Raw genomic sequence first — 26724 nt, 5'->3', positions numbered from 1 at the left:
CACTGCACACAGTGAAACACTTACACCCACACTGCACACAGAGAAACACTTACACCCACCCTGGACACAGAGAAACACTTACACCCACACTGCACACAGTGAAACACTTACACCCACACTGCACACAGAGGAACACTTACATCCACACTGCACACAGAGAAACACATACACCCACCCTGGACACAGAGAAACACTTACACCCACACTGCACACAGAGAAACACTTACACCCACACTGCACACAGAGGAACACTTACACCCACACTGCACACAGTGAAACACTTACACCCACACTGCACACAGAGTAACACTTACACCCACACTGGACACAGAGAAACACTTACACCCAAAATGCACACAGAGAAACACTTACACCCACACTGCACACAGTGAAACACTTACACCCACACTGCACACAGAGAAACACTTACACCCACACTGCACACAGAGGAACACTCACACTGCACACAGAGAAACAGTCACACCCAAACTGGACACAGAGAAACACTCACACCCACACTGGACACAGAGAAACAGTTACACCCACACTGCACACAGATAAACACTGACATCCACACTGCACACAGAGAAACACTCACACCCAAACTGCACACAGAGAAGCACTCACACCCACACTGGACACAGAGAAACACTCACACCCACACTGGACACAGAGAAACACTTACACCCACACTGGACACAGAGAAACACTCACACCCACACTGGACACAGAGAAACACTTACACCCACACTGGACACAGAGAAACACTCACACCCACACTGGACACAGAGAAACACTCACACCCACACTGGACACAGAGAAACACTTACACCCACACTCATCACAGAGAAACACTTAGAATGAAAAGAACAAACACACTGCACACAGAGAAAGACACCCACCCTGCACACAGTGAAACACTTACACCCACCCTGGACACAGAGAAACACTAACACCCACACTGCACACAGAGAAACACTTACACCCACCCTGGACACAGAGAAACACTTACACCCACCCTGGACACAGAGAAACACTTACACCCACACTGCACACAGTGAAACACTTACACCCACACTGCACACAGAGGAACACTTACATCCACACTGCACACAGAGAAACACATACACCCACCCTGGACACAGAGAAACACTTACACCCACACTGCACACAGTGAAACACTTACACCCACACTGCACACAGAGAAACACTTACACCCACCCTGGACACAGAGAAACACTTACACCCACCCTGGACACAGAGAAACACTTACACCCACACTGCACACAGTGAAACACTTACACCCACACTGCACACAGAGAAACACTTACACCCACCCTGGACACAGAGAAACACTTACACCCACACTGCACACAGTGAAACACTTACACCCACACTGCACACAGAGGAACACTTACATCCACACTGCACACAGAGAAACACATACACCCACCCTGGACACAGAGAAACACTTACACCCACACTGCACACAGAGAAACACTTACACCCACACTGCACACAGAGGAACACTTACACCCACACTGCACACAGTGAAACACTTACACCCACACTGCACACAGAGTAACACTTACACCCACACTGGACACAGAGAAACACTTACACCCAAAATGCACACAGAGAAACACTTACACCCACACTGCACACAGAGAAACACTTACACCCACACTGCACACAGAGAAACACTTACACCCACACTGCACACAGAGGAACACTCACACTGCACACAGAGAAACAGTCACACCCAAACTGGACACAGAGAAACACTCACACCCACACTGGACACAGAGAAACAGTTACACCCACACTGTACACAGATAAACACTGACATCCACACTGCACACAGAGAAACACTCACACCCAAACTGCACACAGAGAAGCACTCACACCCACACTGGACACAGAGAAACACTCACACCCACACTGGACACAGAGAAACACTTACACCCACACTGGACACAGAGAAACACTCACACCCACACTGGACACAGAGAAACACTTACACCCACACTGGACACAGAGAAACACTCACACCCACACTGGACACAGAGAAACACTCACACCCACACTGGACACAGAGAAACACTTACACCCACACTGCACACAGAGAAACACCCACACTGCACACAGAGAAACACCCACACTGGACACAGAGAAACACTCACACCCACACTGGACACAGAGAAACACTCACACCGGACACAGAGAAACACCCACACTGCACGCAGAGAAACACCCACACTGCACACAGAGAAACACTCACACTGCACACAGAGAAACACTCACACCCACACTGCACACAGAGAAACACTCACACCCACACTGGACACAGAGAAACACCCACACTGGACACAGAGAAACACCCACACTGCACGCAGAGAAACAGTCACACCCACACTGGACATAGAGAAACACCCACACTGCACACAGAGAAACACTCACACCCACACTGGACACAGAGAAACACTCACACTGCACACAGAGAAACACTCACACCCACACTGCACACAGAGAAACACTCACACCCACACTGCACACAGAGAAACACCCACACTGGACACAGAGAAACACCCACACTGGACACAGAGATACACCCACACCCACACTGGACACAGAGAAACACTTACACCCACACTGGACACAGAGAAACACCCACACTGGACACAGAGAAACACCCACACTGCACGCAGAGAAACACTCACACCCACACTGGACACAGAGAAACAGTCACACCCACACTGGACACAGAGAAACACCCACACTGGACACAGAGAAACACCCACACTGCACGCAGAGAAACACTCACACCCACACTGGACACAGAGAAACACTCACACCCACACTGCACGCAGAGAAACAGTCACACCCACACTGGACACAGAGAAACACTCACACCCACACTGTACACAGATAAACACTGACATCCACACTGCACACAGAGAAACACTTACACCCACACTGGACACAGAGAAACACCCACACTGCACACAGAGAAACACTCACACCCACACTGCACACAGAGAAACACTTACACCCACACTGCACACAGAGAAACACTTACACCCACACTGCACACAGAGAAACACCCACACTTCACGCAGAGAAACAGTCACACCCACACTGGACACAGAGAAACACTCACACCCACACTGCACGCAGAGAAACACTCACACCCACACTGCACGCAGAGAAACACTCACACCCACACTGCACACAGAGAAACACTCACACCCACACTGCACGCAGAGAAACACTCACACCCACACTGCACACAGAGAAACACTCACACCCACACTGCACACAGAGAAACACTTACACCCACACTGCACACAGAGAAACACCCACACTTCACGCAGAGAAACAGTCACACCCACACTGGACACAGAGAAACACTCACACCCACACCGGACACAGAGAAACACTTACACCCACACTGGACACAGAGAAACACTCACACCCACACTGGACACAGAGAAACACTCACACCCACACTGGACACAGAGAAACAGTCACACCCACACTGCACACTGAGAAACACTCACACCCACACTGGACACAGAGAAACACCCACACTGCACACTGAGAAACACTCACACCCACACTGCACACAGAGAAACACACCCACACTCAACACAGAAACAGTTTAGCTAAATCTGAACAAACACTTGCACTAACACTGAAAACATATTTTCGCTTTCAATTACACTGACCACATGGAAACACGCGAACATATAACGAACAAATAAACACTTCCCCTATCACTGAAAACACATAGGCCTACACGTAAAAACACATACACGTAGCCTATGCCACTTACTGAACGCAAAGAAACGTCCTACTTGTTAGAAACCTGTTGTTTCGAGTAATTCTTTTTGTTAATAGCAATTATATTATAAAATAATCAACGTGTTGATTGTGGCTACACAACAGAAGATATCTTCAAATAAGGAACTAAGTGGAAAATACATCTTCAGCGTTTCAATACTAACAAAGTAAACATTGTTTTAATGACAGAATCTCAAAATCTGAGTTTAAAACAGCACCCCACTTGAGCTTAACAGTACCGTCAACTAGCACTTTCGAAAATCGTCTGGACACATCAAAATGTTTCAGCAAAATTCCTTTTGTTGTTGTTGTTGACTTGCAGACAGTCTGACAGAATGTGCAATTTTAAATTCAGTAAACACGGATAAATGAGACGTTTAAATATGCCGAGAGCCTTAGAGTTGAGCGACTTCTACAACTCTACTACTACGACGACGGCTTCTACTACCACTATTATTACTACTTCTACCAGAACTACAGAGACGCGGATAGATCTGTCCTGAGTTACACATGTTCATCTAATCAGACTGAGCACTCTTGTCTCTGTACGTACATCAAGCAGGCCTGTTAGCGAGTGACATCGGTTGAACTGGACAAAATGACACATGCAAGTTGGCCTGCTTGGCTCGGTTTGACCAGCAGACTGGCTGACTGTATTTTCTTTCCAAAACACGAGTATGACGTGAATATTTCCGTGACGTCAAAAAACGTGGCACTGTCAGTCCTGAACAACAGTTGTTTTGCAAAAACAGGACAAAACTACTAGGACAGATCAACATGTCTTTAAGCCTGACTCCGATTCTCTACGCAAGGAGTATTTTGATCAAAAGTACGGTTGTACCAAACCAGAAATCGAGGATGGGAATAACATGCCAGAAAAAGAAAAGGCTGATTTGAGGATTCGGCGCAATAACACAGGACAGAAAAAAGAGCTGATGGGAGAATTCACCTCAATCGGTTTCCTGACGAAATATTATGAATCATCGATAAGATCGCCGGTATACAGGATAATAACTAGCAGGATTGGAGCACTGGTAAAGTGTTATTTAGGTGGATTGCATTTGGTTACTGTCTATGGCTCTGACGTTATGACGAACAAGGTTGAGTAATTTTGGGGTGGATTCTTACTGGATACTGCCTGAGGCTCTGACGTTGAAAGGAACAAGGTTGGCAATAAGGTTGTGTTGTTGATAAAGATTGACGGCGTGTAGGATAATAACGAAAAAGGCTGGCACCCTTGGTTGAGTGTTTGGGATGGGTGTTTATTGTTTACTGTATGTGGCTCTGATAATGACTGTGGCGGCCACTGGACTGTACGCGGCGGGGTTGATAACGCCGTACTGGCTGCACATTGATCCCTCTGGGTTCAATGGCTCCGTACACTATGGTGTGTTTTCTATTTGCTACACTCAACCGCCCGAATGCTGCTCGTGGGATCAGCACACCAAGGCCCTGGAGAATGAGCTGTGGGTGGACAGGTACAAAAGTCCAGGTAGGCCTAGATTCTGGAGCATGCCTTGTGTTCTATTGTAATATTTTATTTTATCATTATTTTTTATCACAACAGATTTCTCGTGAAATTCGGGCTGAGCACTCCCCAGGAACAGTTCGTCACTATAGTAGTAGTAGCAGTTGTGTAGGTACTGGCATTTGACTGCCTAGGCCTCGCGGCCTTTTTTATGTCCCCTTCAATATCGGTCGCCTTTTATTTGTGGGATACATATATGTTTTCTTTTACTTGCACTGTAAATCACTCGTCAAAGTCAATAAATATTTCTTTCAAATTGATGTTCATGCCAAGAAGATTTTTGAACACATTTGTGTTTTGTGCAAGTTTTGTTTCGATAGGTAGTGCATTCCATATTTGTGCAATTCTGTTACCTAATGAATTTTTCCTTCGGTTAGTATTACGGTGCTCTTTACAAAGTTTCATCATTTAATTTCTTGTACTCTTATAATCTGACATTCTGAAAATATTATTGACATTAACTTCATTATAGCAATTTAACTATAGTGCAGCGTCACCTTTTTTCTTTCTGCGGATGTATTCATTCCTGTCAACGTGGATTTTGCTACAGGATTTTGCTAGGTACAATCTTTTTCTTGCCATGTGTTCTTTTAGGTGCGCTTAAACAGGCTACACGAGGGGCCTATGCTTATCGCCTCATCCGAATGACTAGTGTCCAGACCACCACTCAAGGTCTGGTGGAGGGGGAGAATACACTAACGAGTGAGGGAATCCATCCAATGCGCTCAGATTCTCTCCCTTCCCAGGCGGACGGGTTACCACAAGGTCACCAGTCCACTGTATTGCCACTGTGTTTATGCATCCACTCTGCACACCCATCGCATGAGTTTGTTTGCGTGTGCTGAAATGAACGAATGCGTTGGCATTCATTTTGTTTCCAGATCACTTTGTAGTCAATAGACAATACACCGATAAGAAGAAGAATTTGTGCAATGCTCACCAGCCGTCTTGTTCAAAGATGATCGTGTGAAGTGTTTTTAGAACAATGTGAGTAATCAGCTTCTTGTCAGTTGCTCTTCTGATCGTTTGTGTGCATGATTGTTTGTTTATGCTTTGATTCATAACTAGAATCATTAGTGGTACGTTGGGTATTTTGCAGTAGTAGTCCAGCAGTAATTAGTTTCTCGATTGAGCAAATGCTTCAAGATAAGTTTTTATTTGCAGAAACCTTTTTTACACTTCAAGAATGAATGCATTCCAATGGTTTTTAACAGGATTTTCAGTGTGAGGCTGGCGGGAGGGGAAAGGTTCGTTGAAATGACATTTTTTCCGTTGGCAAAAAATATCACATAATTTCGAATGTATTCGCGCACTCGATATTTCCCCATTCGAGACTCATTGTTACGTCATTGTGAGCAAGTTGGCTGCAGGCACTGGTGACGCTATTTCAGTACTTTCGCGTCAAATACACCAGCAAAACCCACAGAAATAAATTTCATTTGCTAACCGTGCGTAAACATAATATTCAGCCCACACTTAAGAATTATTATCATTGATAAAGTTTCTGATGGAGTTCAAGGTGGGCACTACCAGCGAGCAGTCAGTTTCTTCAGCTGCAATTCCACGGACCCGAAAAACCTATACGATATTCGAACGCGAACTTCGTATTAACCTTTTTGGTAAATCCAGTGTCCCGACTTTCGCACGAACTTCGCTGCGAAACCTTTCTTTGCACGTGGAGCATGCGAATTTTGCCAATCTTTAGGCAGATCTCTTCTCGACTGAGGTAGTATTCGATGACATTGCCCAATACCAGGCCCATTACTTGAGCATTTTGGCTTCCTTGTCACAGCGTGTAATTCCCGAGGAGATCTCCAACAAAATCAAGTTCTCAGATCAGGTTCCTGTACGCAGCCTTTTGCTGCCTGTGCTTCAAAATGTTGTTCACCCAGTTGCTCCCTCTTTGCTTCGAATTTCTTCTTCCATAACAACTGGACGACTTCCAATGTCTCTCGTTTTCGACACAGATTGCTTGCTTTTATTGTTCTGGTGCCATGGTTTCAATCAAAACTGGCTGGTAAATTTCGTGTCTGTGGATGGACAGCTCTTCTTTTCTTCGCCTCTTTTGGGGGGGTCTATGGAATTTCACTTTTTGTGGTTTCAGACGAGATGCCGAAAGTGTGTGGTGCCTGCTACGGTACATTTACATAGTAAATTATTTGTCGTGGTAGAAAAAAAGGACCTTCTTCTGCGTTCACTCGTATGCACACGAGTGGGCTTTTACGTGTAAGACCGTTTTTACCCCGCCATGTAGGCAGCCATACTCCGTTTTCGGGGGCGTGCATGCTGGGTATGTTCTTGTTTCCATAACCCACCGAACGCTGACATGGATTACAGGATCTTTAACGTGCGTATTTGATCTTCTGCTTGCATATACACACGAAGGGGGTTCAGGCACTAGCAGGTCTGCACATATGTTGACCTGGGAGATCGTAAAAATCTCCACTCTTTACCCACCAGGTGCCGTCACCGTGATTCGAACCCGGGACCCTCAGATTGACAGTCCAACGCTTTAACCACTCGGCTATTGCGCCCGTCAAAAAAAAAAAAGAAAAAAAAAAAGGACCAACCAGTGTTAGTTTCTTTGTGTTTAAAATCCAGGTCAACTTGATAACTCTCTGTGTGTGTGTGTGTGTGTGTGTGTGTGTGTGTGTGTGTGTGTGTGTGTGTTTATTACCCACCATATCCACTCAGATAGTTGCAAAAAAAAGGAATGCTTTTCAAGCAAAAGGAAAACAAATCTGTGGTTGCAGTAGTTGGACATAGTTGGCATTTTTCGGACGTTCGCCAAAGCAGAGTGAATAGGTGACTTCCATATTTATCTTGCTTCTGTACGCTGCATCTCCTTTTTCGTGCTGAATCTGGACACCTTCAAAGCACGAAGTCAGCATGGCTGTATCTTCAGCAGGTTCTTGAGCTGAAAGACACTCATCCTGATGTCCATCACTTCATGGCCAAAGGTCACCATGTCAGAAGACGAAGTGTTTGCTGTTGGCGTGGGCTGTCCACAGACCTGGTCCTTCAACACGTCCTCGTGAGTTCGATGATTATCAGTGAAGGCTTCACACGTGGCACTGGAATGGGTGAGGCTCAACGACTTGTGTAGCTCCTGTGCGTGCTTCCCTGTGTTGAGATGAATGCAGCAACGCAGTCTGTCCCTTATAGACTTATAGTTACACAGCGTTAAACATTTTACAACCAGCGAACAGTTCACTCGGTTCAAAAAACTTTTTTCAGGTCAAGACAAGAGCGAGATAAAAACGAATTCAATCTGATATCTGAATATTTCAAATATTCACCTTTAATTCCACCCTCCATCTGCCCTGTTCCCCCGACTCAACATTAACCCCCCTTAGCCCCCCTTCCCTCCCTCCTCCTACCTTTTAAACGATAGCATTCAAATATGAAACACAATGCTTTACAGTTCAACAAAATGTCTACAATCACCAGCATCTGTGACGGGACATCAAACAAAACTTCCTTCCTTCCTTTCTTCAAGACAGGAACCATTTCAGTGATGATGATGGTGTCTTGAGTTCTATTGCAATTGAAAGAACAGCTGATACCAGTGTTAACGTTGACCAAGGTTCGCGTTGTCGGCGCCAACGTTTGGAACACCATGACGAAAAGACGCTCTGGTCTTCACACTGAAACAGAAAAGATCCAGCTGTTATCATGGCTCTTAGATTGAAATGTATGGCTAGTGAGGACTAGCCCGTGTGGATTCAACGCTTTCATTTCAGAGATCTTTTTGAAGTTGCGGAGTTAACTCCGTACATGAAATCATTCAGTCATCAAAGTGAATGTCCGTTGCCAGCGGTCTCTTGGTGCTACAGTTGTCTGACTGAAAGTCGTACTTCTTTTGAACGTCCTAGTCTCATTAAGGGATTGGGGAAGCAAAAATGACATCTATAGCATGCATTAGACATATATCATTTGTTTGATATAGGTGCGTTTTTTACTTTTTAAGAGCATTAGACCGGCTGGTTGTGAAGGGTGAAAATTTCATTGCATACGGTCATGCTTTCCACAAATCTTGGATGAAATTCCTGAAGTGTCCTGTGTAATTACGTTGGTTTTCACCAAGAAAAGGACATTAATTGATAAACTGCATTAGGTTTCAGTCTGCAGATATAGTTTCCACAAACCTGCTTATATGATCCGGTCTAGATGGCAAGGACAATGTCTAAAGGAATGAAACTAACTTCTAAGAAACAGCATTTCAGCTCAGCTGGACATAAATATACTATTTTCAAATGTCAGTTATAAATATTTTCCCCCATTAGATTTTGTTTAAAACTGCGATTAGTTAACTAGGCTCAGCTGAAGTCAAATCAAGTGAAATAATTTTGGAAGCATTTCGCTCACGTAGGAGGTGAAATACTGCTGAACTGCTAGGGAACAAATGAGGTCTGATCATGTATATGTTTGTTCGTTCTTTGATAAGAGAATAAAATGCACTGGAACTGTTGGTGGTACACTGGGTATCTTGATTATTATCATGTTTATATAGCGCTGAATCTTGTGCAGAGACAAATCAAAGCGCTTTCGCACCAGTCATTCACACGCATGCATAACTCTAAAACTGGAAAAACTGAAGACAAGGAAGAGGCAGGGAAGAGAAGCTATTTTGGGAAGAGGTGGGTTTTAAGGCCAGACTTGAAAGAGCGGAGTGCGGAGACTTGAGGAAGAGAAAGAGGAAGTTCATTCCAATTGCAAGGTCCAGAGACAGAGAAAGAACGGCGGCCAACAGTCGAGTGTTTGAATCTGGGTATGCGTAAACAGAGTGGATCCGAAGCCGATCGCAGAGAGCGAGATGGAGTGTAGAGGTGAAGGCAACCACAGAGACAGGAAGGGGCAGATTTGTGAGTACATTGTAACATAGAGTGCTGATCTTGTACTTTATTCTGTGTGACACAGGTAGCCAGTGGAGATGATGCAAAAGAGGAGTGATGTGCTCAGATCCTTTCTTTCTTGCAGGTATTTGGGGAATCACTGTGGTGCTCCTGCCCATCAATATCATTGCCTTGTTGGAGAGTGACATCATTTTGCTGTGGGTCCTGTTCAAGTCCCCGACAAGATTTTGGGCCCAAAGTGCTTGGAGGTGCACGATGTCAGGCCGTGAGTGGATGTTCGCTTGTTGTGTGTGTGTGTGTGTGTGTGTGTGCGTGTTTGGGGTGTGGGGGACGGATGGGGTGCAGACTGACCCATTAAAAAAAATCGAAATCAGAGGTCAAAGGTCAATGTCATAAGATGGCATACTTGATATTGATAAGAAAAGATTATATGTGGAAGGGAGAAGTGTTAACCGCTGTATTGTTGCCTCTGCAGAATTGTCGCCGGCGACAATTTGGTGGAGCTGAGTTAACTGCTGAGTTGTCGCCAGTCGGCGATAAGTCAGCAAATCGGCGACTAATCAGCGGTTTATTAACAAACGTCAAATTGTCGCTGTTTGTTTTTCTGTGTGTTGATGATGTTGAAGACGAAATGAAGAATAAGAAAGAAGGTAACGAAGAAGCTCGGAATGAAGGGGCGGTGAGGGGGGGGGGAGAAGAAAGCAATAAGAAACTGAGAAGGGAATGAAATAAATAAATAAAGGGAATGTGAGCGAGAAAATAAAAAAGAAGTGTTAAAACGAAAGTGGGGAAGGAACAAACGAATGAATCAACGAAAGAAAGATAAAAAGAAGAAAAAAATGAAAGAAAGTAAGAAAGATAATGTTTATTTGTGTACAAGAGATTAGTGGAGTCAACCCCATGTACCCATAGGTCTATGTTCCCCCAAACTTTCTCTCAGCCAGGTTAAGCTCAACAGGACTATATTCCCCCAGGTCTATGTTCCCCAAAATTATGCTTTCTGGCCCTTTGTTCACCCATGTCTTTGTTCTCCCACATCTATGCTACCCCAGGGCTGGAACCACTGCTGACCAATATATCTTGTGCAATATTAGTTCTTTTTCACCGATTTTGACCACTGGCCACTACTACTGTCCACGAACCACCAATGATCACTAACCACCACTGAACACTTACCACTGCTAATCACTGTTGTCCACTACTGACCACGGACCACCAATGATCACTAACCACCACTGAACACTTACCACTGCTAATCACTGTTGTCCACTACTGACCACGGACCACCAATGATCACTAACCACCACTGAACACTTACCACTGCTGATCACTGTTGACCACTACTGACCACGGACCACCAATGATCACTAACCACCACTGAACACTTACCACTGCTGATCACTGTTGACCACTACTGACCACGGACCACCAATGATCACTAACCACCACTGAACACTTACCACTGCTGATCACTGTTGACCACTCACACTGTTGACCACTACTGACCACGAACCACCAATGATCACTAACCGCTACTGAACACTTACCACTGCTGATCACTGTTGACTACTCAGACTGTTGACCACTACTGACCACGGACCACAGATGATCACTGACCACCACTGAACACTTACCACTGCTGACCAATCGCACTGTTGACCACTACTGTCCACGGACTACTACTGACCAACCATGACCAGACTTCTGCTGGTCACTGCTGATAAACGCTGTCCACTACTGACCACTTACCATTGGTCACTGCTGACCACCAATGACACTACTGACCACTGTTGACCATTGGTCAACACTGATGACCACTACTGACCGCTGAGCATTGGTCACTCCTGGCAACTACTGACCACTGACCACCGCTGACAACTGACCATTACTGACCGCTGGTAACTGCTGATCGCGGACCACAACTAACCACTAATGACAGTACTGACCACTATTGATTATTGACCACCAAAGACAACTACTGACCACCGCTGACTACTACTGACCACTGATAACCACTGAAGATTATGGCCACTGACCACTGATTACCACTGACCACTGATTACCACTGACCACTGCTGACTGCCACTGACCACCGCTAACCACTGACCACTACTGACAACTGCTGTCCAATAATGACCACCACTGACCACTGCTGAACTGAGGGAACACAGACCTGGGGAAATATAAGCCTTGGAGAACATACACCTTGGGGAATATAGACCGGAGGGAACATAGACATGCTCCCGAACGCTTAGCTAGCAGGCAAATACGCAGAATACCCCCCTTCCTCCGAAAGCCAGATTGTTAAATTCATGAACTGTCAGCGAAGGAAATAACGACGACAAATCAGCGGTTACAAAGTAAACGATGAAAATGTCGCCAACTGGCGGCAGTTCAGCGGAGGTGTGTTGAACGTTGAATTGTCGCTGGTCCGCTGACTTGTAACCGGTGACAATTCAGAAGTTAAATGAACTCCACCAAATTGTCGCCGGCGTTAAAAACGGTCTAACACATAATCTTCATCAAATTTAATCTAATAATTGGTCATGGTGAGAACAAAATCTGTAGAGACACGGATAAAGAATATACAAGGTCAGAGGACAAGTGTCAAGGTTACACCATGGCGAATTGAAAGCATGTTGAATCTTGAAGCATGTTGAATTTTGACAGAACTCACACACATAGTAAAGTGAAATGTTTTGGCCAGAACATAAAAATGTATAGCAAATTAAGAGGTCAAAGGTAAAGGCCGCATCAAACTTTGTGCCTTTTTTCCCTGTGATCGGCTCTTCATAGTTGTTTGTGTGCGTGTGAGCGTTTTTGTTCGTTTTGTGTTTGTTTGTGTGTGTATGTTTTTTTAATGATTATCGCACCCGTTTTGATAGCCTTGCCTCTCTTGTCTTAAAAGGAGGGTGTTCAGAGACTGACGGCATGGTCTGGTGTTGAGAGTGGTCACAAGGTGTTAGTCTCTTTTTTGCAGTGATATTTGGTGGATCGGGCAGTGCAGCCTTTCTGGTACCGCAGATGAATGCTGAGACCACCACACGTGAGAACAGAGACACGATCTCTCTCTCTCTCTCTCTCTCTCTCTCTCTCTCTCTCTCTCTATATATATATATATATATATATATATATATGTATATATATATATATATATATATATATATTCACACACACACACACACACACACACACACACACACACCACACACACGCGTGCGCACGCACGCACGCACATATTTATTCAATGTGTGTGTGTGTGTGTCGCCTATAAATAGAGTTGAAATTTGACACATTGACAGTTTAATGTCATTGGTCATGAGGTTCTTATGAGTGTGAATGCGTCAACATATTTTCGCTGCATAGCAAAACATTATAATAAATGAATGAATATGGCGAAAGCAAATATTGAAAGGAACCAACAATAAAGTTCTTTCCTTGAAGAAAAAAAAAAGAGTGCAAGCAACAGGCCAACCAACACATAATAACTCTATCCACTCATCCATCATTGAAACCGATTCCATCATTGGTTACAGAGGAAAATGCCAAATGAAGCTAACCACGCAGTTAACTGCGAGTAGTGTTTTGTTTTGTTCTGGCCTTCCAAGCATCTAATATAATTTTTGCCATCGAGTTTAATATCTCATCATCTTCTGGTGTTAAAATGCTAAAGAGATCCTTTCTTTTTGCGATATCTCTTAAAAAAAATTCAGATTTGTTTCTGAGTAAGATTTACAATCGAACATAAAATGAATTTCATCATCAACTGTGGGCACAAAGGGTGTGGAGCATCTGTGGACCTACTTGGCATAGACCATTTCTTGTTGGCATAAATGCCAAGAGTTCTTGGTCTAAACTGTGCAAACGGTGTACGATGCAATTTGTTCGTTATTACAGAAATTGTTCAGCCTGGAATATACTTTTTAATGAATGGAACCAGCTGTACTTATCTTCTCTTTCCATGTCTGAATGCCAGTTTTGTTAAAGCATATCACGCAGTGTGGATTTAAATTCTAAAAATAAAAGTTTGCTCATAACCTGCGCCTTGACACATCCACACAATTGCAAAAACATTTTCTGACAAACGTTTCTTACACAAGAAGCCCAACTTTCCTTTTCCAGGGTTTACATCATATCGTATGCCTTTACGAAGTCTACTTTAAGGTAGTTTCAACAGTACACTGTGGAAGTGCTTATTTTTATTTTATCCCCAAATTTCAGCTGCACATGTAATTTGGTTCAATTTGGACATCAAACATTCTCCAGAACACATTAACATCGATACATTTTAACTTTGAGAGAGAGAGACAGAGAGAGAGAGAGATGTATTAAAATATGGACGGACAGGTGTAGACATACATCCATGGTGAAAAATATGCAACCCGTTCCGGGGAAAAAATGTGTTGGAACGTTTTTCGAGCACTGACGATGATTTTACAATGCTCATAGACATATTCTGTGTGTCGATGTTAAGACGAAAGTATGTCATGGAAGAATAAGAAAGAAAGTAACGAAGAAGCATGTAATGAAAGAAGAAGAAGAAAAAAAAAGCAATAAGAAACTGAGGATTTAAGCAAATAAATAAATAAATGGAATGTGAACAAGAAAAGAAAAAAGAAGAGTTAGAATGTGTGGAAAGAACAAATGAATGAATCAACGAAAGAAAGAATATTATACCTTAAAGATTGAAAAAATGAAAGAAAGAAATTCTACGGTACTTTTTGTCATTTTCAGAATTTATAGGGTGAATGATTTCACATTAATCGCATGAATGCAGCCACACGTTGTACGCTGTCATTTTAGTTAACATTAAAATATTTCTATGTATATTTCTATGTATGAAAAAATATATATATCAGCCAGGTATAGGTGTGTTGAGATACTGTGGCAGAAATCGGTAAGGCGTTGGACGACTGATCCTGTGGTCAAGTGATCAGGATTCAAAGCCCCGTTTCAGCATGTGCTGTGTCACTGGGAAAGGCACATGACTCCGCTCAGGTGTAAAAGGCTGTGTGACTTCGGTTGGGGAACGTTGAAAGCGGCGGGAGAAGAGGGTTGTTGTGCCCTACCTTCCTGTGCCGAACCCTAGACACAGTGGATATGAATTCACTGCCCCCATAGCCGTAAAAGGCTATGAGACATTTAACCTGTAATAGGTGTGTTGTGATTTCAATGTCAATGGTGCGGTTATCATCCAGGTTTGGGGGTGTGCTGTGTCACTGAAGTAAAGTAAAATCATGCAAGTTTCCGGGTGAGCTGTTTTAGTACAATCCAGACATAGGCGTTTGTCGTGTTTTACCGTCACTGGAGTTTATATCAGTATCATCCATGTGTGCTGTGCGTTTCAGTGTCACTGGGGTCAAGTCTCATCCAGGTAGAGTGCGTGCTCTGTGTTTTCAGTGTCAAGGGGCTAATGAATCATCCAGATAGGTGTGTGCGTATCTTTGTCTGTGCTGTGTGTTGCACTGCTACTCGGATATCATATCATCCATGCAGGTAATAACAGCTGTGTGTTGCTTTTCAGCGACTCTGGGGTGGAGCGCTATGGCGGCGTTGACGGCCGTTGGCTTAGAACTGTTAGCCAACGTGTGCGTGCGCCTGGTTCTGTGGTGGCAAGCGGTGACGGCCGTGGATTCCTCAACCGACATTAGTGTCCGCGTCTCCAGTACCAGCCAGCAAATTCTTCAAACGCCGCCCGCCACCTTCCAAGAATCCAGGCGCTTGACCCGTTGGAGCGCTGCCGTCCAAACAAGTCAGTCCTGTATCCCAGATATCATCTCCTCCCAACAAGCAGGCCCGGAGCTGCTCAGGCGGATCGAACTGCAGCGTCAACGAAGCATCAAACACGTTCCGGGAACTAACAGCAACCAGTCCATTCCTTCTTCCTCGGCACAGTCCTCGTCAAAGCCCTCCTCGGTGAAGCACGTGGTGATCAAAGCAGAGTCAACGACATTTAACCCTCCTAAAACGATTGGTGCCAGAGGTGTGGATTCCTTAGCAGAGGAGAACAATATGTTGTCCAGCACAAACTTGGATGACCAAAATAATCGGCAAGCATCGCAACAGCCCAAACCGGTTCTGAAACACGGAAGTGAACAGAAAGGCAACGTGGACGGCATTAAGGAACCTTTGTCGGCATCAAAGAATAGAACAGAATAGAATCGAATATGTCTTTATTACCAAGTGTACCGGGGTCGCAAGGAATATTGGGGGGGATAGTACATAACAAGATACGAACATAAATCGAAAATCATACACAAACACAGATACAGTAGAAATAAGATACAAACAAGTGCATATCAATATAAAAACTTGTGCATACTCATGCATGCACGCACTGCACACACACACACACACACACACACACACACACACACACGTTTGAACAGAAGCTGCATATTACATGTGGATGGGGCTGATGACTAGATATTCAGGTAGATGGTTGTTGGTTACACAATTCTATTCATCACACTGGATTTGTTCGAGAGACAAGGCATTGACTGCTTTCGGGAAAAAGCTATTGGCGAAGCGATTGGTTTTCGTCCTTATACTTCTGTACCGTCGACCAGAGGGGAGCCTCTCGAAAATCCCAAAAGCTGGATGTGATTCGTCCTGGCTGATTGATTTTGCTTTTTTGAGTAGCCGCTTATAATATATGTCTTCTAGAGAAGGTAGATCAGCCCCGGTAATCTTGGTGGCAGTTTTTACGATTGTTAAGGGCTGCAACTTCTGCCTTGGAAATGTTTCCGTACCAAAAAGTAATAGCAAAGGTTAGCACACTTTCACTGACTGCTCGGTAAAAATCAACCATAATTTCTTTTTTAATTCCGAACTTTTTGAGGCGCCGAAGAAAGTACAGGCGCTGTTGTGCTTTCTTAACAATTTTTTCCGTATTTTTCTCCCATTTCAAATCGTTGGACATGATCAGTCCGAGAAATTTAAAGTCGCTGATGATCTCTACTTGCAAGTGGTAAGGGGTCAGATCTGGTCTTCCTGAAATCTAGAATCAATTCTTTGGTTTTTGATACGTTGAGTTCTAAGTTGTTTTGATCACACCAGCTGACAAGTTCATGTACTTCTTCCCTATATTTTGACTCATCACTGTTTGTAATCAACCCTTCTAGAGTTGTATCGTCGGCAAATTTGACCATGGTGTTACATTCATTTTGAGTTGCACAGTCATGGGGACATCAGCACCGACTTCACAGAAAAAATAATAACAATCGTTGAACAAGCGGCATCACTCAAACAGAGCAGTGGTGGAAAAGAGTGCACCATACCAAAACCAGTGACTAGAATCTCCTTATAGGTCCTTTTTATTCAGTTCACAGGTACAATGTGGAAAGCAATCACATTCATTTGTCTTTTTCTAAGAAAAAAACATCATTCTTGGTCTTCTTTCATTATGTGAAGAGGGCGCAGCGTAGAAGAACCGTTCACCACATTCCTTCAGGTCTGCATCTTTTGTGGCAAAGCCTTGGTCTCTGCAAATGGTTGGAATCCGAATCAGCAGTGACCAAAACACATTTGTGCGAATGGCAAAAGACAACTGCGAGACACTGCACTGGTTGCGAAAAGTACTGCAATGCAGAGTATAATACAGCAGTCAAGAATCTTTACTGTGAAAGCAAATGTCTGTATTACACCTTTTGTGTTGACAATAATTATATACTAGTGTTTTGGTCACAGGTGGTTCGGATTTCAACCATTTGCACAGACAGAAGCTGAGGAAACCTCTTTCTAAACAAAAGATGACAACAGTGAATAAAGACAGTTGTGAAGAATGTCTTCAGTAGGGTCTAAGTGTGCCAAATACAAAAAATACAAATACTGCATTAAAACTTAGCCTAAAACATTTGCCATCTGTTCTCATAAACGGAAAGACGGCACAACAATACGTCCCAGAATTATTAACTACAAAAGATTGGCCATGGTTTTCCATGCTGCCATATGTCAGGAAACCAAATTTGAACTGACACGTATACAAATAGAAAACTTGGACAAAAGATCATGTGCATGTGTAGAGAGACAGACAGAGACACAGATAAAGATATATGTATATGTAACAGGACACGACTGTTGATTTCCCATTGTCTTCTGTTACTGAGAATGCAACAATGCAAATATTTATTCCAAAATTTCATTTTAAAACTGATAGCGTATGTATATTACAACTGAAATCGTTCATTTTAGTCTGAAAGTGCAAATCTTCAGCGTTACATTTTCTATTTAACAAATTAGAAAAAAATAGCACCCAAAAACAGAAAACAAAATAAGACATGCTGTTTATTGCACTGTTTACAGTGTTGTGTAAAACATTTACTTAAGAACCCGTTTCTAATTATTTTGAATTTCCTGAAGACTCTTACAATCAGCGTTATACATACAAGCAAGCATGCACTTATGCGCTCACATTCTCTTATTTTCAAGTATTCTGCTCTTTGTGTGTGTGTGTGTGTGTGCGCGCGCGCGTGAGAGAGAGAGAGTGTGTGTGTGTGCTTTAGATAATGTATTCAAAACCCACTATGAATGTATAGATGATATCTCAATGTTTCATACTAATTAAGGTAAGTTGTTTCTATTGTGGACAAATGAATTCCATTTATAAACTACATGTTCACTTGCTTTAAAAAAATGTTTCTAATAACACACGTTTGAATATTACTGCATTCTGTTGAAAGCAGAAATTTCATACTTAGTTTCTTCAAATAATCAGTAATACCAAAGTGAAAAAGTATGTCTTTATTACATGTGACATTTGTCCACATAATAAAGACAAAAGATTGAAATGAAAATTAAAATTTTAGATTTTGTTAATACGTTATCAAAAAAATAGTCTTTGGTTAGTCTCTCTCATGAATAAGGGTATGTTTCCCAAGTAAGTCTGTCATGGTTGCTGACTGCCTCCACTGCCCAAACATACTGTGTGCGACGCAACAGAAACCGCTAAGATTTCAAATCTATTCTTTGAATTTGTTATCTCAAATTTGTGGATTTTCTAAGGTTGGTTTGTTTTTAGCGTGCTTACTGAGCATTGTTACATGCATTTGTGTTTAAATTAAATATTTCCATTGTGAAAACCTCATGTTTTTTGTGTCCATGTTGCTCAGGACGTTTACCCATGTAAATCTGACACCTGGCCCTGCACATACCAATTCACATTTTACAAATTAATATTCATGTACATTACAATACAACAGATGATTACCTTTCAGAAAACACATAGAATATTGTTTTCATTTGTTGTTGTTTTTCACCATGTCACATAATGGCTCCACATTTGGAGACTGACCCATATATATTATATGTCCATCCCTGTCCATTCCCACCCATGTCTCTCCTCTCACTGTTAAAAGCGATGCATACAATTTGTGTCTCTTTTTGTCGCTTATTCATTGCTTTCTTTCCAATGAAGAAAAAAATCTGTATGTGACTGTGAGACAACAGTTGAGATCACCATTTATAATCTGAATTAGTGTATCAATGCATTCAATTAACATCATACTCAGCAATCACAAACACTGGCCAGCAACCTCTTTACTGACATATACATCTGTGCATGGACATTAGGTACAATAACAATTATATTTTATGAATCCACTTGAACAATCATGCATTTGAAACAAGCATATCCACTTATGTAACCCCCTAAAATCACTGGCTGCAGAATTTGTTGCTTTAACTTTTCCCGTACGTCGTGGATGTGCACACACCCACACACGTTTTTTGCTCTGAAACTCAAGTAACTTTTAAAGCCACTTCCATTAAATTTCATGACTTTGTTTATATTGTATCGTACCACATGTCAACTGAAAATTATTTTGTTTTATCCATAAACAAAGAAATAAATATACAATAAACGTCCCCAGTATGTCGTGAGTGTGTGCACACCCATACTCTCAAAGAATAGAATTTGCGCGCCGTTCGTCGTGGGTGTGGAGTATCGAGCTCAATGTGTGGAGCCACACATACTTACAATGAGCAGCCTTGCTCGCCACACGTTAAGTAACGTCACTCGTGCCTGATGGAGAGAGGGCGAGAGAGAGGGGGGGGGGGGGGGTGAGGGGAAGGGGCGTTGGTATGAAAGTGCTTCTTGCCCACCGTTCGGATTTTATTTGGTGCCACCGAGATCAGGCCTTTTTGTCTGTTGTGCATCATATCCTTGTTGAAGTCTGCGGTTTTACTCTTTAGTGTAACTCTTTTTAAAAATGGATATTTATTGTACTAACAAAAGAACTGATTTAAATACAATTTTGAATGAATTGGTTTTCTTGTTAAAAAAAAAAAAAAAAAAAAAATCATCAGAACTGATTGGTACTTGCTATTTTTATCTAGTTGGAATTTTTTTTTTTTTTTTGAGAACTAGATATTATTGTATACCTGAAATCCACTGATCTAATTCTAGTTGATACGGACTTTTTTTTCTTATTAAAAATTAATCAGTTCGAAACAACGGAAACCCGCCTATGAAGAAAGAAGAGAAAAAAAAAAAGTAAACACACCGTGCTCGTGTCTGTCATCGCATCAAGCGATAAGGAAGGAGGGGAGGGGGGGAAGAAGGGGAAGGGCTAGAAGAATCACTTACAGTACACTTGTGTCGGCACTTTTACAACCCCTTCTGACGGCATATGGAATGGACGCGCGTGCGTTTGTGTATGAGTGTGTGTGTGTGTGTGTGTGGAGGAGGAGGGGGTGTATACACATAAACACACAAGAGAAAGAACAGTGTTTCCTTTTAGCCTACAATCTGATGCGCTTCGTCTATAGATCCCTGATCTAAATAACATCTACAAGCTGCGGCCACCAAAGTACCACTGCACCATCAGCTGACTTAATTTCATCACACACACACACACACACACACACACAAAAGCATTAGCCAAATGTTGCGGGGGTTTCGTTCCACAAAGTGTGGCTAGACCGGGACAGAGATCGCGCGCACACGTTTGTGCGTGTTTGTGTGTGTGTTTGCATCAGTGTGTATGCGAGTGCGTGTATATGTGCACGGGCGGCGCGCGCGCGTGTGTGTCTGTTTGTTTGTGTGTGGTGTCTATGTACACACTATGTCAGTATGTGTGTGTGTGTTGCGGCGGACCATGAGAACATTCGTATGCTCCAAAGGGCGGGAGTGAATTATTATTTGTTTGTTTATTCGTTGTTATAAAGCGCGCTTGCTTTCTTTGTTGTTTTAAATTCAAAGCGTGCTAGATTTCATCAAAACGACTCAGAATTGACTCTCAATCAGTACTAAGTAATACATAATGTTTGGCACAAGAGAGCTGCCATCAACATGTACATAACAGATCAGACCGAAACCGTCGCGGGGACAGACGTAAAGAGTGTGGCTTTTTTCTTTCTTCGATTTTGTCGTCAAATACATCGTCATTAACGTCGCAACACCTTGGCGTCCAGACGACATCATACCTAAGTTTCACCCCCTTTCCCATCCCCCATTTTCTCTCCGGATTTGCACATATATCTCAGGAATGACCTGTAGCTGTGGCTGGGGGTTTTCTGCGGCAGTCACGTCCGATTAAAAGTTCAGTAGTATTATATATATTTTTTTTTAAAAATAATAATAAAAAAAAAATATATATATATATATAAAATGAAATGGAAAAGCCCATTTACGTGAAGCTCTCACATCCCTTCACTTGGTCATGCGCTTGAGTGAATGTATGCATGCAACTGGAAACCGGACAAGAAGTTTGCTGAAGAAAACGTAAAATTTGCTTTTGTGGGTTACCAACGGTACACCCACGACGCACGGCAAGATCTCCAGTGTTTCTTCAAAGAAACCGTGGGTTACTGTACACTCATGATGTACGGCAACGGATTTGTTCGATACAGAAACCATGGGTGTCTACACCCACGACGTACGGAAAGGGGTTAGTTCCTATACAGAGACCATGGGTTGCTGTACACCCACGACGTACGGGAGGAGGTTAGTTCCTATACAGAGACCATGGGTGTCTGTACACCCACGACGTACGGGAGGAGGTTAATTCCTATACAGAGACCATGGGTTGCTGTACACCCACGACGTACGGGAGGAGGTTAGTTCCTATACAGAGACCATGGGTTGCTGTACACCCACGACGTACGGAAAGGGGTTAGTTCCTACACAGAAACCATGGGTGTCTGTACACCCATGACGTACGGGAAGGGGTTGGTTCCTACACAGAGACCATGGGTTGCTGTACACCCACGACGTACGGAAAGGGGTTGGTTCCTACACAGAGGCCATGGGTTGCTGTACACCCACGACGTACGGAAAGGGGGTTAGTTCCTACACAGAGACCATGGGTGTCTGTACACCCACGATGTACGGGAGGAGGTTAGTTCCTACACAGAGACCATGGGTTGCTGTACACCCACGAGGTACAGTGCGCAAAATTTTAGGCGACGTACGGGAAAGGTTAATAATGGAATGCACCGGTTTTGTTTGTTTTTTTTACTGTTATACATTCCAATGATCCATCTGACATCATATTAAATATACATGGTATCAAGAGGTTAGATAAATCACAAGAAGACAAAAATCTTACTGGCTTTGGTACTGTTGAATACTTTCAAGAACTGAGCACAGCATTCAAAGTATTCTAGACTGTTCACAATGATGTATCAAAATACTGAATATACCATTAAAAATCAACAAAGATACAATCCTGTGGCAGTCAACAGCAATAAGCTACTGGTGGTCTTGGAGGAAAACATTACATGGTAACAAAACTGTACATGACTTGCTTTCTTTTCATATTTGAATGACGCTGGGTGAACACTAAATAATGGGAAAACAGGTCAAAATCAAATCATGATTAAACAAAGCCCTGACCAACCAACAGGGTCATCATCTTGGGCTTAAAACAATAATAATTCATAACTTTTCTATGGTGTGATATCCAGTACTAATGCTCCTCAAAGCGCTTTACATCATCCAGACAGATATACACGTTACACACTCACATTACAACAGCTCTTTCTCAATCTAATTCACAGTTGAGAATAAGCAAACATATTCCATCATACAATCAAAAATATCAAGTAAATAATGCTTAGATTAAAATGAAATACATTCCATAAAACACAGTTCATAAAACACACTCATGCATGTGCACACACGCACACACAAAAACACACATGCCCAGACACATTAAATATAAACTGCACTAAAAGGAAATTTTTTTTCCTAAAATTACGTTTATCTAACATACTTACCGTGACCCACTAGAGCAGAATCCAGCAGGGAGTCCGATTCCTGTCCTGTGCAAACTACGACCCGCCTATGCGGAGAAAACGAAAGTCGAAAGTAGCTACGGCCGATAACCTCCCGGAAGTAGGTTACCTCCACTCTGTATCCCAGACTACCTTCCACTTTTGACGGCTATTAACCGTAACCAGTGCAGTGTGCAGAGAGAACAGGAAGCGGGGAGGACGGGAGCGTCTTAAATGTGGGTCACGGTAAGTATGTTAGATAAACGTAATGTTATGGGGGGAAAAAAATCCTTTTAAATACACATACATTACCGTGACCCACTAGTGCATAATGACACGACATGGTGGAGGGCTCACCTGTTCTACTGTCTGTGCACGGCGATGGCTTGTTGTGCGACCACTGCGGAGGCAATACCTCTTGAGCCATCCTTGCTTAAGTGTGAGACGTCTCTCATGTTGAAATCAATAAGGTAGCAAGGTTTTTCCTGAGTGGGCAAAGGCAAGAGATGAGGACCATGCCCTGACTTCGTGAACTCTGGCTGAGGAGGCAGTAAGTCCCAACCCTGCATCTGCATACATGCCTTTAATCGCATTGATTGTTCTTTGAGACAGAGATGTCTCGCTAATCTCGCGAGAGTGGTCAAGGTGTCAACTAATGAACAAGTGTTGAACCTTTCCAATCAAAGTGAGAGGTGGAAATGTGTACCCTGTGGGGTTTTCTAAATTGAGCTAGAGGGCGGACAGTTTATCATGAAGGCCTCAAGAAATGTAAGAGGGAAGGTGGAGGCTGAACCTCAATGCAAGGTGCATGTGGCCTGATCCGATGAGTCAACATCAGCTGTGGGCCAATTGGGAAAGAAATAACTGTTTGAAGGGATCTGTGGCCCCAGACAATGGTAGCCCACCAGGACGTTGGGCTTGCCTTAGGCGTGACAGTCCTATCTGTAGAGCTCCTCCATGTGAGCTGACAGGTGATGGGCACACCCACCCCCTCCTTTTTTTGTAGCTACAAAAAGCGACACTGGCCTGTTGCCTGAGCATAGAATGGCAGGCGTTAGGCTACAAGACACCTGATACTTGGTGGCTTCTCTGCACGGGTGTGGCATGTTGGATCAACATACGGAATGTCGTAGGCAGTCAATAGGTGGGTTGGATCAGGCTGTGGGAGTGTGCTCTAGGCTATGGAGTCTCTTTCTGTGGTGGGGTTCCTAATGGAATAGGTGGTCTCCATGAGGAAAGTTTGTACTGAAGGCACTAACTGAGAAATGAGACTAGATCCATGACTGACCTCTGGCCCTGTGTGGTACACTTGAAGTATATGATGGAGCGGTGAGGGGCAGTTGGGACAGAATGGCTGTTGATCTGCTGTACTAGTCATTGGAGGGCATGAGTCAGCACAAGTAAAACAGGAAACGGCTGTTGTGTGCTTGCAGTATGAAGGTAGCCACCAAGGAGGTTCTGCTGAAATGGAAGAAGCCCGACAGATGTGACGTGGTCTTGTGGGGCAACCGTATGCCTGAAAGACATGGTGCTGGCTGCTACAGTGATAAGAAAGTCATCCTCAGACAGGCCCTTGGCTGAAGAATGAGGCTCCGTAAACACCTCAGGGGCTGTACCACTGGCAAGACAGTACTTGTAGGCAGGGGACTTGCCAGAGTATCAACCTTTCTGTAAGAACCCCTTGTGGGGGGTGGTCACTGTGTTGGGCGATAGGGGAAACAGAAGGTGACCCAGTGAATGAGGGGCCTGCATGAGAAGTTAACGAGGAGTCACCAGTAATGTGGACAGTGAAAACTCTTGAGAGGGATGGACCTTGTGTTGAGCAAGTCAGAAGTGTACCCCATGCCGAGTGTGGGGCCTGATTGTCTCCTGCCCAGTGGACAGTCTTTAGGCCTGATAAAACTTGGAAGGCGAAGACTGGCATCCATTAATGGAAGGGCCAACTGGGATGTATGTCCCATGCGAAACTGATCACAACGACATTAGTGCAAAGTTAGCGTTGTTCCAGGCAGTCTTTAGGCCTGATAAACTAGAAAGGTGAAGACTGACGTCCATGAATGGCAGGGCCAGCTTCCTGGAAGTAGAACCCGTGTGAAACATATCACAACCACAGCAGTGCGAAGCTAGGGTTGTTCTAGGCAGTCTTTGGGCCTGATAAAACTTGGAAGGCGAAGACCTACATCTGATTTCATTAATGGCATGGCCAGCTAGGAAGTAGGGGCCATGTGAAACATATCACAACCACAGCAGTGTGAAGCTGGGGTTGTACTAGGCAGTTATTAGGCCTTTAAAAAAAACATGAGAGGCGAAGACCAACATTCATCAATGGCACGGCCAGCTAGGATGTAGGACCCTTGTGAAACTGTTAACACAACCACAGTGGTGCAAACCCAGGGTTGTTGTAGGCAAAGGAGGGAAGAAAGGATGCCTTGCAACCATGGTAGGAATGAAGAGCTTGTGTGTCTCCGAGTAACATGCCTAAATTGGACTGCCTTGTCCCTCCTTGCACCAAGAGGCATCCTTAGCCCTGTGGGTGAGAAGACAGTGTGTGGGGGTCCCTAAGGACCAGCCACTACAGAAGTGAAGGAAGCATGCATTCAGGTTTGAACGAGGCACTTTTGTCTGTGAGTGCAGTCGTCCTCCGAAAGCAAGGAAGGGATGTATTTATGAAAATAAATACATATGTGTACAAAGGGATATATATAAACTTCCATCAACTCGAGTGATGATGTCAGGAATATCACAATGACTATAGATCGAAGCACAAAAAATAAACAACTTGTACAAGCATACATGTAGCATGCACAGATATACCCAAGTAAATGGGTATGTGTGCATAATCAGTAATGGAAAGGAATCTGTGTATGTACATACAAGAGATGTACATACACATATGAATATTGTGTCAGTATGTAGACGCAGAAAGTTCTGGGCATCATGTACAGAATCACACAAATGCAAATGTGCATATACTGCTATGTAGGGAATCTCAATGAACAGAGACAGAAACATAATTGTACATGTTAATATGAAAATTGTATAAACATATCCCGTAAGCACACACGTGTATACAGATGGATATATATACATCTATATATGTAAATATAAATGTATATAAATATAGCAAGATATTTCTTTTCTTTTTTCTTTTCTTTTTTTTTGGGGGGGGGGGGGGGGGGGTTGGTTTTTTGCTTTTGTTTTGTTGTTGTTTTTTGGCGGGGCGGGTGTTTGTTTGTTTTTGTTGTTGTTGTTGTTTGTTGTTGTTGTTATTGTTGCTTTTGT

At 43.3% G+C, this 26724-nt stretch overlaps 1 protein-coding gene across 1 annotated transcript; it reads left to right on the top strand.

Annotated features, from left to right (window-relative positions):
• Positions 1–5133: 5133 nt before the first annotated feature.
• Positions 5134–16386, top strand: LOC143281381 (uncharacterized). Its single transcript, XM_076586587.1, has 4 exons — positions 5134–5335; positions 10352–10492; positions 13208–13273; positions 15752–16386. Exons 1-4 carry the CDS (start codon positions 5134–5136, stop codon positions 16384–16386), a joined length of 1044 nt encoding a protein of 347 aa, XP_076442702.1.
• The last annotated feature ends 10338 nt before the right edge of the window (positions 16387–26724 follow it).

Source organism: Babylonia areolata, chromosome 4 (genome assembly GCF_041734735.1).
Source record: "Babylonia areolata isolate BAREFJ2019XMU chromosome 4, ASM4173473v1, whole genome shotgun sequence".
Classification (NCBI taxonomy): Eukaryota; Metazoa; Mollusca; class Gastropoda; order Neogastropoda; family Buccinidae; genus Babylonia; species Babylonia areolata.
This window is presented reverse-complemented; position numbering and strand designations above follow the sequence as displayed.

Coding starts and splice junctions, on each gene's coding strand:
- LOC143281381 (XM_076586587.1), top strand. CDS start 5,134: ATGACTGTGGCGGCCACTGGACTGTACGCGGCGGGGTTGATAACGCCG. Junction 10,493..13,207: donor GAGGTGCACGATGTCAGGCC/GTGAGTGGATGT, acceptor TCTTTTTTGCAG/TGATATTTGGTGGATCGGGC. Junction 13,274..15,751: donor GAATGCTGAGACCACCACAC/GTGAGAACAGAG, acceptor GTTGCTTTTCAG/CGACTCTGGGGTGGAGCGCT.